The following is a 12,934-nucleotide window of genomic DNA, read 5'->3' on the forward strand; positions in this document are numbered from 1 at the left end:
AGTTGAGCAGCCACCAGAGGCTGGAAATAAATGGGAACCTCTTTATGAAAGATTTAGGAAACAACACCCTCTTATTTGCAGATCTGACTAAGGCCGAACAGTGGATTAGTATTGTGCATTCTAAAATTCAGCACGAGTCTTTTATTTAGCTCGTGTACAACTGGCGAGTAAAGAACTATAATAGATTATCCATAAGTACGTATTTTCTCCACGAAGGCAGAACGGTCCCCCAGGTCAAATAACACGAGCTAGGGAATGCAAAGCAATAAGCACGAGCTTGTAATGATTATAAGGCATAGCATCCGTGACACGAGCTCACGGTGCATTCAGCTCAAGCTATGCCAGAGACCTAACATATCCTTGGATCCTTTGAAACCCGGATACGTTATATAGATGTGCATGGTTAGACATGGCATATTCGCGGATCCTTGAAAATCCGGATACGTTATACAGACGTGCATGGTCAGACGGAGCATGTCCGATGATCCCTGAGGATCCAAGATCAGTTTTACCTAATGATCAGACCATGCCTTAAGATGAATTGTAATATTTATAATTAGTGTGGTGCAGATAACACTGGGAGTTAAGTCACGTGATGAGCCCAAAGCCTGTCTAAGGATTTTATATAAATACTAAGATCTTGGACAGGGAATAGGAGAAGTTTTTCTATAATGCAAAAACTCTATCAAAATTGAGAGAGAAAAACAATAATATTATATACTCGTGGACTAGGTGGATTTTAATCTCCGAACCATGTAAAAAAGACGAGTGTTCTTGAGAGTTCTTTTATGGTGCTCTTGAGTATCATTTTCTTATTGTGGTTTATCATTAAGCACTAATTCTTCCCAACTATTTTCATAATTCATTATTGGCGAAAAATCGCGTCAACAGTTTGGTGCTTTCATTGAGAGCTGCAAATTAGTGCTTTCATCAAAATCCCATTCAAAGTTCATCATGGTGGTCACTTGATCGAGGCACGAAAATGAAATGGAACAGCCTGGTGGGCAGGAGGTTCACCATACTGCTGTTTTCGATGAGCATAGCCCTAAAATCCAGCAACAATCAGGAAAACAACTGATGGGCCACAACGACACTGGGAGTTCAACATCATTGCCGCTGAATCTGAACCCGGATTACTTGACTGTAGTAGAACAAGAAAACATGCCGTTAAGAAACCATTTGGCCAAAGAAATCGATGAGGTTTTGGCTCGGCTACCCCCTCTTGCAACTGATGTTAATGTCGGAAAGAGGCAAGGTGGATCTCATAAGTCCGACCGAAATGACCGATACAAACCAAGTCAATCGGTTAGGACCTCGACCCCATTGTAACGCCCTGGCTACCCCAGAACAGTTACGGAGAACGGTGAACCGGAAATTTGACTCGCTACCCGAGTCCTTTGGCTAAAAACGTGATCTAAGTGTTATTATCAGGTTAAGGTGGAAAACCAGTAAAAGGAAAGGGTACATTTCATTAAGTAAATAAACTGCTCATGAGCCTTTTAAAATGTTTACAAGTAGTTCATATTACAAAAGAGTCACTACAGTTTCAATTTTACAAACTCCGCCGGCCTAAGCGGCAAAAATAGGGTAAACCCCTAGTCCCTTTGAGAACTCCTCGACCTTGGCGGTCAAGCGGCCCTGTATGTGCATCACATCGCCCAAGCTCTCCACCCAAGGCTAGCCAAGCTTTTCCTTTCCTTTACCTGCACCACGTAGGACCCATGAGCCAAGGCCCAGCAAGAAAACACGATAAGATACGGTATAATATCAACAACGATCATAATAATCATCCAGGACTATCAGTCCAACAAATAGGTGACAATAGCCAAAAGTCACAGTAATGAGCAACGCTCCCTCTAGCCATGTGACGATAGGGTCACCAGGGCTTAATCGATAAGTGTTTCACTCATAAGTTTGTTCAGGACAGGTGCATGGTGATTGGTCACCAACATAACCTTCCTCACGACTCTAGAGCCGAAACTATGGACAACGTCCCTTAGCCACGTGACAAACGGTCACCGGGGTCATATACCTTGGCTATAGTCATCTGGTCGTAGACCAGGCAAGCGCTTGTAAGTTTCTTCGACCTTAGGTCGGTCTCGCATTAATGTCATAGAGCCACTCAATGCGTAATCATCGACTTTAGAGTCGGTCCCTGACTAGTCAGTGTCTTAAACAGGTGATTAGCAATCATTAGCATTTGATATGCAATCCACGTTCACATATAACAAACAACATGCCTCAATATCAAACCATGCATGTAATATACCTGTACAGGGTGCAACTGTGTCCATACACTGTTTTCTTACCTCAAGTTCGAGCGAGAAGTATGATAAAGACGACCCCTGAGAACGATCGGTCTTTTAGTTCCTTAGCGGTTACCTAATCACAACCAATTATAACCTCCATTAATGAGAATCCACAATAATAGGGTCTTAACCTAAGCACCACCCTCGGGACCTCGAAACATGCCCACACAGTGAGTAGAATCGATCCCGGGCCTTAAGGATTGAAACCCCAAGTCAAAAACCCTTAAAAACACTCAAAACGGGGTTTGGAAGGAACAGGGTATCGCTACAGCGCTCAACCCCTAGCGCTACAGCGCTATACTCAGAACCGCCCAAGTGCCAGAAACCCTCCTGAGGAGCGCTATAGCGCCCTAGGGTGGGCGCTGTAGCGCTACCTCCAGCCCAGAACACCCCTGAACCGACTTTCTTCATCTCCTTCGATTCTAACTCGATTCCCAAGCTTCCAAAGCCTATTCTTGATGCCAAATGAACCCAAAAACCATCCCAACACATCCCAAACATCACAAGCATGGGAACCCTAGCCAAAACTCCCAACAAAACCCATGAATTCACCCTAGAAAACTCAGCTGCAAAACAAAACTAAAACAGAGCAAACCAGAGAAACTATGGTTAGAAACTTACCCAAAGCTTGGCTTATGAAGCTCTTCAATGATGGAACACACTCCCAAACTCCCAAGGCTTGCTTCCCAAGGTAGAATCCTCAAAGTTGGCTCAAAAACCACAAAGAACAGAGAGAAAAAGAAGGTACGGGAGAACTCTCAAAGATGCTCTGTTTTTCCATCACCTTTTTCAGCTAAATAAGGTTATATCTATCCTAGGGGTGAAATGACCATTTTACCCCTAGGTCAATTAATGGTTTCTAAAGACTCCCAAGGGCATTTTTGGTACTTTCCTCCTAACTCGTTAATCATAATTAACGCTCTCCAATTCCCGTTATTCACAATAATCTCAAACACCAATAATTCACATCCCGCTACCCTTTATCTCCCGGTAACGCTCTAATCATCAAAATCACCTCGAGACTCAAACCAAGTCCCGGCACTTAAACCCACTGTGATTAAACCGCTAATCAATAATCTACGATCGTCTCATGTCGAACAGCTCGAACAAACCCACATCATAATGTGGTCTCAACATATATCACCGACATGCATACAATTAACATTATATTATAATATAATTCTCATAAACGTACATAAACACGTTTAACAGCATAATTAAGCAATTATGGCCCTCCCGGCCTACTAATCCAGCCGTTAAACCACATTAGGGAATCCGGGGTATTACACCATGTTCTACGCCCATGGCACAAGATCACTAAGATGTTCAGCCTAATGACCCTCTCAGGGGTCATCGGCAAGTCAGCCGGTCGGTTAGGACCTCGACCCCAAGTTCAGTACAACCGTCGGATGTGCCTGGAAAAGCCCATGGCAACCCTCGGAGAAGGTCTAAGGCAAACTCACAAAGACAGCATGTTCCAATCGATCCTCCTGCATCACGATCAGATAGCCAGACGTAGAGAGTCAGAAATGGTGGAGCAGAACGACCGCGATGGTTCATCCTGACTGGACAAGAATTGCCTCGCCAGTTAGGCATCCCCCATCGCCCATAAGACATCCAACACTGCCTCATTCTGCACGAAATGTTCCTGCTTATGGGGACAGTAGGATAAATCCTCCTCCCACTGCCCCTACTTATGCCCCGCGGGCATGCGGTAGTATCCCAGATCCTCATCCTCAACCGCGAGCATTAAGCTTCGCTAATGGGAGTTATTGGACTGAGAGCCGTAGAAGTGGCAGGTCCGATACAGATCTGAGAAATCACCTGAGTTCGGCTAGAGCCCTCAAGTCGATCCCCAAACCAATCTTCAAGATCGCCTAAACTCACAGAGGAGAAATTTAGCCCAAAATGGAGTTGGTCACACTCGTCAAGAGGGAGGTCCTTCCGACGTAAGTGATAATGGGAATGTCCCATCAAACCAAGCTCGAACTTGGAGGGACAACAACCCGACGAACACGTATGGTAGGATGGGAGCTGTGGAACAACCCCAAAATAACCAAGGAATCAAAGTCCAAACCCTCGAAAGGTTAGCCCAGATGGAGGAGTTGATGAAAAGACTCTTATCAGAAAAGGAAAAGGGTGAATATGATTCAGGGGATAAGCCCCAAACATTGCGGCAACCGCATACCCACCGGGTTTCAGGATGCCCCATTTATCCAAATTTGATGGAGATGGAGATCTATCTGACCACTTGGGAATGTTCAACACCCTGATGATGGCCCACAACATTGGACCCGAGCTAAGGTGCCTAATATTCCCCTCAACTCTAATCGGGCCGGCTAGGCAATGGTTCAAACAGTACAAAAAACACTCTATCAACTCGTGGAAGAATTTCTCTGCTGATTTCAAGAGAGCTTTCAGGGCTTCTCAAGCAACTCGAATTAAGGCCAACTCCCTGGAAAATGTAAAGCAACAGCCCAGAGAACCTTTGAAAGCATACCTGAGTAGTTTTGCCAACGTTGCCGCACGAGCTAGAGATGCTGACGAGAGTTCTAAACTCATGGCAATGAGGATGAGGATCCTTGTGGGAGGCGACCTATGGAAGGAACTACAGAGAAAGGGAGTTAACACTGTGGATGAGATCCTAAACTGAGCTCAAAGGTGGATTAATCTCGAAGAGGCGCAAGCTTCTGTTGCAAGGACCAGCTAGGCCCCTGTTCAACCCGTTGGAGCGGCAACAAATGTGGTTGGTGCTACAGCTCAAACCATTGCCCAGAATAACCAAGGGAGTAGTAAAAGAATAGGAAATGGTGAAGTCGGCCAGAGAAAGTTAAAGAAAAATAAATCTGTGGAGAATTTTAAACCGATCTATGCAACTTATACCGACCTCATGGATACTAGAGAGCGCATTTTCTTGGCGAATTCTGCCTGTCTTCCGTGGAAGAAGCCAGAGTTGTTAAAGAATCAGAGGGCAAAGAGAGATCCCTTGAAATTTTGTCGTTTCCACAATGATATCGGTCATAATACTAATGACTGCAGACAATTAAAGGACGAGATCGAGACTTTCATCAGGGCAGGACCTTTGGCTCAGTACGCCTGGAATCGAGGAACTCCCAGACAGCCCGCATGACAAAGCATTCCATCAACTCCGAAGGCTTCAATGAATCAAAATGGAGATCAGGTGAATCAAGACAACCCCCCTCCGATAACGGGAGGAGATATAGCAACCATTTATGGAGGTCCTCACCTGACAGGCACGAGCAAAGGTGCCCAGAAGAGGTATATCAACGAGCTGAAATCCCACAATGGAGTGGAGTTCATCCCGGAGCAACGACTATCAAAGCACTAGCGGTTAGAAAAATAACAGATCATTTTTACAGAGGAAGACGCTAGCCATGTCCAGTTCCCGCACAACGACCCTTTAGTCATGATGGTTCAACTCGCCAACAAAAGAGTGAGAAGGATACTAGTAGAACACGGAAGTTCTGTGAATTTACTCTATAGGTCCACCTTAGAAAAAATGGGGTTATGTGTAACCGACCTGAAGGCAACTTCCATGATTTTATATGGATTTTCCGGTGAGGGATTAGCAGCTATCGGAATGATTGAACTTGTGGTGACATTAGGGGAAGGTCCACGAACTGTATCCAAACTCCTTGAGTTTGTGGTTATCGATTGTCCAGCGGCCTATAATGCAATCTTGGGCCGACCTGCGTTGATGGTATTTGAAGCCATAACCTCTATCCGCCACGTAGCAATCAAATTTCCCTTCTCTGCAGGAATATGAACTATCAAAGGTGATCAACTCGTTGCCAGGGAATGCTATAGCATTTCCATGAAGGGAAAATCCCAACCTGGGCAGCAAACAATGGCCATACATGATGGACGCGAGGAGTCCTGGGAAGTAGAAGTTGCTTCTGGAACGGAAGAACCTTAGGAATCCAAGGATAGAGGCGTCACCCCAAGTGATGATATTGATCTGTGAATGGGCGAGGATAGATCAGAGCGCCAAGCTATCGAAGAGCTTAAGGAGGCAAATATCGATCCCAAAGACGCTTTGAGAGTCGTTAAGATTGGGAAAAATCTTGACGGTGAAAGGAAAACGAAGCTAATAAATTTTTTACAAGGGAATCTAGATGTTTTCACCTGGTCCCATGAAGACATGGTGGGAATAAGCGCGAGTTTGATCATGCACACCCTAAACTTGGATAAAAGCGTACCTACAAAATCCCAAAAACATAGACGTTTAGGAACAACCCGAGCTAAGGCCTTGGAAGAAGAAGTGGCTCAGTTGTTAAAGTGCAGGTTCATTCGTGAAGCAAAATATCCGACCTGGGTCGCGAATCCTATCCTGGTCCCGAAGCAAAATAGAAAGTGGCGGACCTGCATCGATTTCTCTGACTTGAACAAAGCTTTTCTGTAGGATTGCTTTCCATTGCTAAGAATTGACCAGTTGGTAGATGCCACTGCGGGGCACGAGCTCATGTCCTTCATGGATGCGTATTCTGGATATAACCATATCGCGATGAATCCTGTAGACCAGAAGCATACTAGCTTTATGACTCCAACAAACGTATACTATTATAAAGTTATGCCCTTCGGATTAAAAAACTCAGGGGCTACCTACCAATGGTTAGTTAACAAAATGTTCGTTGGCCAGATCGGAAAAAGAATGGAAGTGTATGTCGACGATATGCTAGTCAAATCCAAGACTGCCGACAACCATGCATCCGACCTAAATGAATGTTTTAAGATCCTGAGGAAATATAACATGAGATTGAATCCCCAGAAGTGTACTTTCGGAGTGGCATCGGGAAAGCTTCTGGGATTCATAGTCAATACAAGGGGGATAGAGGCAAATCCAGATAAAATCAGGTCATTATTGAAAATGCCTTCGCCCAGCTCGCGTAAAGAAGTCCAGAGCCTAACTGGAAGAGTGGCAGCCCTTAATCAATTCATTTCAAAATCCACTGACAAATGCTTGCCATTCTATAACTTGCTCCGAGGAAATAAGAAATTTGAATGGAGTGAGGAGTGCGAACAGGAACTTCTCGACCTGAAAACACATTTGGCTAAACCCCCAGTATTGTCTAAGCCAGTGATAGGGGAGACCCTATTGCTTTATTTGGTTGTGACATAAAATGTAGCTAGTGCCGTATTGGTCCGGGAATAAGATCGTGTTCAAAAACCAGTATATTATATACGCAAAAGACTTCTCGGAGCTGAATCATGGTATCCCCTAATGGAAAAGATGGCGTTCTGCCTGATATTAGCCTCCAGGAAGCTTAGGTCATACTTCCAGTCCCATTCAATCCATGTCATGACCGACCAACCTTTAAGGCAGGTATTACAAAAACCTGAAGCGTCGGGACGTCTCTTAAAATGGGCAGTCAAACTCAGCCAGTTTGAAATACTGTACGTACCATGGACCTTGATCAAAAGCCAGGCCCTTGCTGATTTCATGGATGAGTGCACCAGATTTCAAAAGGAGCTTTTGAAAGAACCAGTACAGATGTTGTGGAGAATATTCGTAGATGGCTCCTCTAATGAGAACAGGTGTGGAGCTGGGATCATATTGATCTCTCCGGAAGGGCATCGATTCCATACTACGCTACGATTCGAGTTCGAGGCATCAAACAACGAACTCAAGTATGAGGCTTTGTTAGCCGGGCTTAGAGTGGCAAAGGAATTGAAGGCCAGGGCCGTCCAGTGTTATAGCGATTCCCAACTCACGGTCAATCAGGTGTTAGGGGAATATCAAACGCGGGGTACCAAGATGGCAGCTTACCTAGCCAAGGTAAAGAAAGAGCTATCAGAATTTAAGTATGGCACCGTCGAACAGATCCCTTGCGAGCTGAACGCTAACGCAGACACTTTGGCGAGGCTCACCACCTCCAAGGAAGCTGAGACTTTGAACGTAGTACCAGTGGAATTCTTGGAAAGTCCAAGCATGGCAGGAAGCACGATGGAGGTCGAGATGATTGACACTAGGCCGACATGGATGACCCCCATGATAGAATATCTTACAACTGGGAATCTGCTTGAAGAAAGAAAAGATGCGAGAAGGATACTCTATCAAGCTCCAAGATATGTAGTAGTGGATGGAACATTCTACCGACGAGGCCATTCCTTGCCTCTGCTATGGTGTGTTCTGCCAGAGGAGGCTAAAACTATTCTGCAAGAGGTGCATGAAGGCTTCTGTGGGGATCATGCTGGGGGGCAAAACCTAGCCTTAAAAATATTAAGGCAGGGTTATTTTTGGCCCACTTTTACAAAAGATTCTATCTCCCATGTTCGAAAGTGCGAGAAATGCCAATGATTCGCCACAGTCGCACGAGCTTCACTGGTCGAGCTAACAATGATCTCATCCCCGTGGCCATTTGCATTATGGGTAATTGATTTAATAGGAGCTTTACCTACAGGAAAGGGGGGAGTTCGTTATGCGATGGTGGCCATTGATTATTTCACGAAGTGGGTAGAGGTCGAGCCTTTGGCAACCATCACCTCAAAAAGAGTCCTCCACTTTGTGATTAAGAGTGTTGTGTGTTAGTTTGGGCTTCCTAAGAAGATTGTGTCAGATAACGAAACTCGGTTCGACAGTGATCTCTTCGCTGAGTTCTATGAAAAGCATGACATAGTTAAAAGTTTCTCCTCGGTTGCGTACCCATAGGCCAATGGGCAGGTCAAGGTCGTGAATAAGACCTTCAAGGCAAGTCTTAAGAAAAGGTTAGACGAGGCCAAGGGAGTCTGGCCTGAGCAGCTTCCGCAGGTACTATGGGCGTACGGGACCCCCATTGGACCTCCCCTAGACACACCCCTTTCTCCCTAACTTTCAGAAGTGAGGTCGTCCTTCCCGTCGAAATAAAAGTAACCATGCACAAGCTCTAGACATTCAGCCAGAAGCAGAATGATGAGTTGCTCAATGCGTCTCTCGACCTAATTGATGAGAAATGATAGGATTCACAACTACAGCTCGCACATTACCAACAAAAAATCACTCATTATTTTAATTCCAAGGTCAAGAGGCGTAGTTTTGGTTTGGGCGACCTAGTCCTTCGAAGAGTCTTTTTGTCAAACAAGGACCCTAAAGACGGTGCTTTAGGTCTGAACTAGGAAAGGCCCTATCAAATAGTGGAATTCATGCTTGAAGGAACTTTCAAATTAGCTCGACTTAATGGAGAAACAGTCCCATGGACCTGGAATGCCATGCACCTGAAGAAGTATTATCAATGATGATACCATCCATCTATGTAAGGCTTCGTTATAAAAGCCATTTGATTGAGAAATGAAGAGATCGTCATGTATTTCTTGTCTTTCATATAGCTTATTTATATATTAGTTCGTGTGATAACATTTGTCCAGGTAACCGAGAAAGTTCACATTCTGGTTACTTAGGGGGCATATAACCTGAGATAGATCAGAACATTTAAAGCACTTAAAACCCTGGATATAACTAGGTACGAAACTATCCTGGATACAACCAGGTCCAAAACTTAGAAGTTAGTAAAATTGATTAACCAATGTTTTTTTTTAGAAAACACGAGGTGTCAATAAACCTAGCACGAACTAAGTTTTAAATCATTCAAAACTATCCTGGATACAACCAGGTCCAAAACTTAGAAGTTAGTAAATTGATTAAATGGTGTTTTTGTTTAGAAAACACGAGGTGTCAATAAACCTAGCATGAACTATGTTTTAAATCATTTAAAACCCTGGATACAACCAGGTCCAAAACTTAGAAGTTAGCGAAATTGAAAATTCGATGGCTTCCTTAGAAGATCGAGATAGCAATAAACCTAACGAGGACTAAGTTTGAAATATTTAAGATCTCGGATATAACTGGGTCCAAGGCCTGATACTTAACAAGTATGATATAAATTAACACATTAATTTTGGATATAACCAAATTCAAAATATCTATTCCGATCTAAAAATTGATTCCTAAGATTTTGAGTATGCAAGTCTAGAAAAACATAAACATGAGAGACAATCAAAGAAAAGACAAATGGATAAAAAAAATTAGATATATGAATTAAAAGCAAATTGTCTCGAGGAAAAATAACCTCAAACTAGGCTAAATGGCAAAATATTACAAAAAGAAAAAAAAAGGGGGAAAGTGTCATCAAGCTCCTCCAGGGCGCTCTGAGGATGTAACCTCTTCAATCTCCTACTCGCCCGCGGTGGAAGCATCCCCGGTCTCAGACTGCTCTTGTAGGATCTGAGCTTTGAACTTCTTGAGGTATGGATCCCACACTTCAAGAGCCAGGAAGGAGAAGTTACCATTCTGGTTGAAGGCCTAGCAGTGATACAGCATGCTCTCCATGGAGGACAGCGAGGCTGCTTTCTCCTCTTTAATAGCAACCTCGGCCTCCAGCTGCTTGGCTTTGGCCTCAACAACCTCGACTTGAAGAGTGGCCAAGGAAACCTTTGTTGCCTGCTCGCTTTCTTGAGACGATGCAAGGGCAGCCTTGGCATCGAGCTCGCCTTTTTGAGTAGCAGTCAGGGTGGTCTGGGCAACCTGAAGCTCAGCATGAAGCTCCTCGTTCCTAGCCCTAACCTGGGCTATACTACGGTGCTGAGCCAAGACCGACTGCAAAAAATAAGGAAACAATTTAGACGCATACTGGGGTAAAATAAAAAGAAAAATTATATATATGTTCAACTGAGGAAAGCGGTAACGCCCCAAACTCCAGGGACCGTTACGGTGTGCCTTATAAACAGTGCTAAGCTCGCTAATCGAGTCATTTGGCCAAAATCGTATAACTAAGTATGATTAGCGGTTTTGGGATTAAAATTTTTGATTAGGATATAACGTTTCATTAGAAAGTTTACTGTATACATTGGAATCCCAAATATATAATTTAAAGGTCTATTACAAGAAAATATTTACAATAGGCCGATCTAAGCGGAAAAACAGGGTTTAACCCTAGTTCCTCTTTCAACCCTCGGCCGTGGTGGTCGAGCAGCCGCATATGTACACATCGTCACCTAAGCTCTCCAACTCAAGGATGGTCCAACTTTCTTTTGCGTTTACTTGCACCATATAGCATCCGTGAGCTGAAGCCCAGCAAAAAAACTTAATATGCTCATGAACAGTAATAACATGTCATCAAATCATAAGGCACACGCCTAACAAATATAGCCATATTCAAGCAGGCAAACAAATTCATGTAACGATGGGTATCCAGGATAAGGAATCCTACCCTCCTGAGTGGATGACTATCAAGTCAATCACAATCAGATAAGTGATTTAACACTGGTGGTTCCGGTAACCATACCGGGCTGATAACCCTAAATAGAATAGTGACAGTTGTAATAGTCACTAAGGTGGGTTCCGTTCCCAATAGCCATGTGATGATAGGGTCATCGAGGCTTTATAGATAAGTGATCATTTCACTAGCTTAAACAGGATAGGTGCATGATGACTAGTCACCAACATAACCATCCTCATGACCATAGAGTCATAATCATGGGATACTGCTCCCTAGCCATGTGACAAGTCGTCTCCTAGGCCTTTGACCTTGGCTCTGAGTAACTAGTCCTAGACTAGTCAAGCGCTTAGAATTTTCATCGACCTTCGGGTCGGTCAGCATTAATGCTCCTAGAGTCATTCAATGCTGATATCGATTAGATCTAATCTTTTATCAGCCTTGCGTTCATGACGCTTATGTCGTTCTCAGCTCTTAGGTCAGTGATACTCGACCAGTGCCGACCCTGACTAGTTAGTGCCATACACAAGTAAGTAATGCTACCAAACATATATCATATGTCAAATATCTGAATACAGGGCATTCAACATGCTTACTCAATAATTACTAGCACAATTAGGATCATGCATAAACACAGAGGCTCAAGCTCTGAACAATGTCATATTAAATACACATAGCATGTCCTAATCACATGTTTCTCGTGCATTACATTTAAACATCCAACATGCATCAAGAATAACCATGCATGTCACATAAACACAGGGTGTAGTTTTCTTACCTCTGGTTCGAGCGAGAATTAGAACAAGAACGCCCCTTGAGAACGATCGATCCTTTAATCCTCTAGTGGTCACCTAGTCATAACCAAATACAATCTCTGATTAATGAAAATCAACAAAGATAGGGTCTTGATCTAAACCCCACTCTCGGGACCCCGAAATGTACCCACACGATGAGTAGATTCGATCCCGGGCCTTAAGGATTGAAACCCCGAGCCAACAACCCTTAAAAACACTCAAAATGGGGTTTTGAAGAAACAGGGTAGCGCTACCCTCCTAGCGCCCCAGCGCTCTTCACAGAGCCAAACCGCCCTAACATCCCCTGCAGGTAGCATTGTAGCGCCCCCTACTGGGCGCTGTAGCACTACCTCCAGCCATAATTTGCACAGAAAATTCTTCCTTCGATTCCACCATTTCCAACCCAAACCAAAAGCTTCTGAACATCAAATTAAGTCCCAAATGAACCCAAATTCCACCTCCACATGTCCTAGGCACCACAACCCCAAGAACCCTAGCCAAAACTCCAATCAATTCCCAACTTTCCAACTCAAAAACCAGCTGAAACTTAACTAAGAAAATAGAGCAAAAGCAAGAGTTCTAATGGCTAAAAACTCACCTCAATCTTAGCAACACACACTCT

General features: G+C 43.9%; 1 protein-coding gene across 1 annotated transcript in view; it reads left to right on the forward strand.

Moving 5' to 3' along the window:
* Positions 1–987: 987 nt before the first annotated feature.
* Positions 988–12,934, forward strand: part of LOC133784920 (uncharacterized) — a gene marked incomplete at its 3' end in the record, with an annotated part of 49,608 nt that continues 37,661 nt past the window's right edge. Inside the window, exon 1 of the mRNA XM_062224187.1 lies at positions 988–1,200. Coding sequence (XP_062080171.1) covers positions 988–1,200 — 213 coding nt within the window. The remainder of the gene's footprint in view (positions 1,201–12,934) is intronic.

The sequence above is a fragment of the Humulus lupulus genome, chromosome 6, assembly GCF_963169125.1.
Source record: "Humulus lupulus chromosome 6, drHumLupu1.1, whole genome shotgun sequence".
Lineage (NCBI taxonomy): Eukaryota > Viridiplantae > Streptophyta > Magnoliopsida > Rosales > Cannabaceae > Humulus > Humulus lupulus.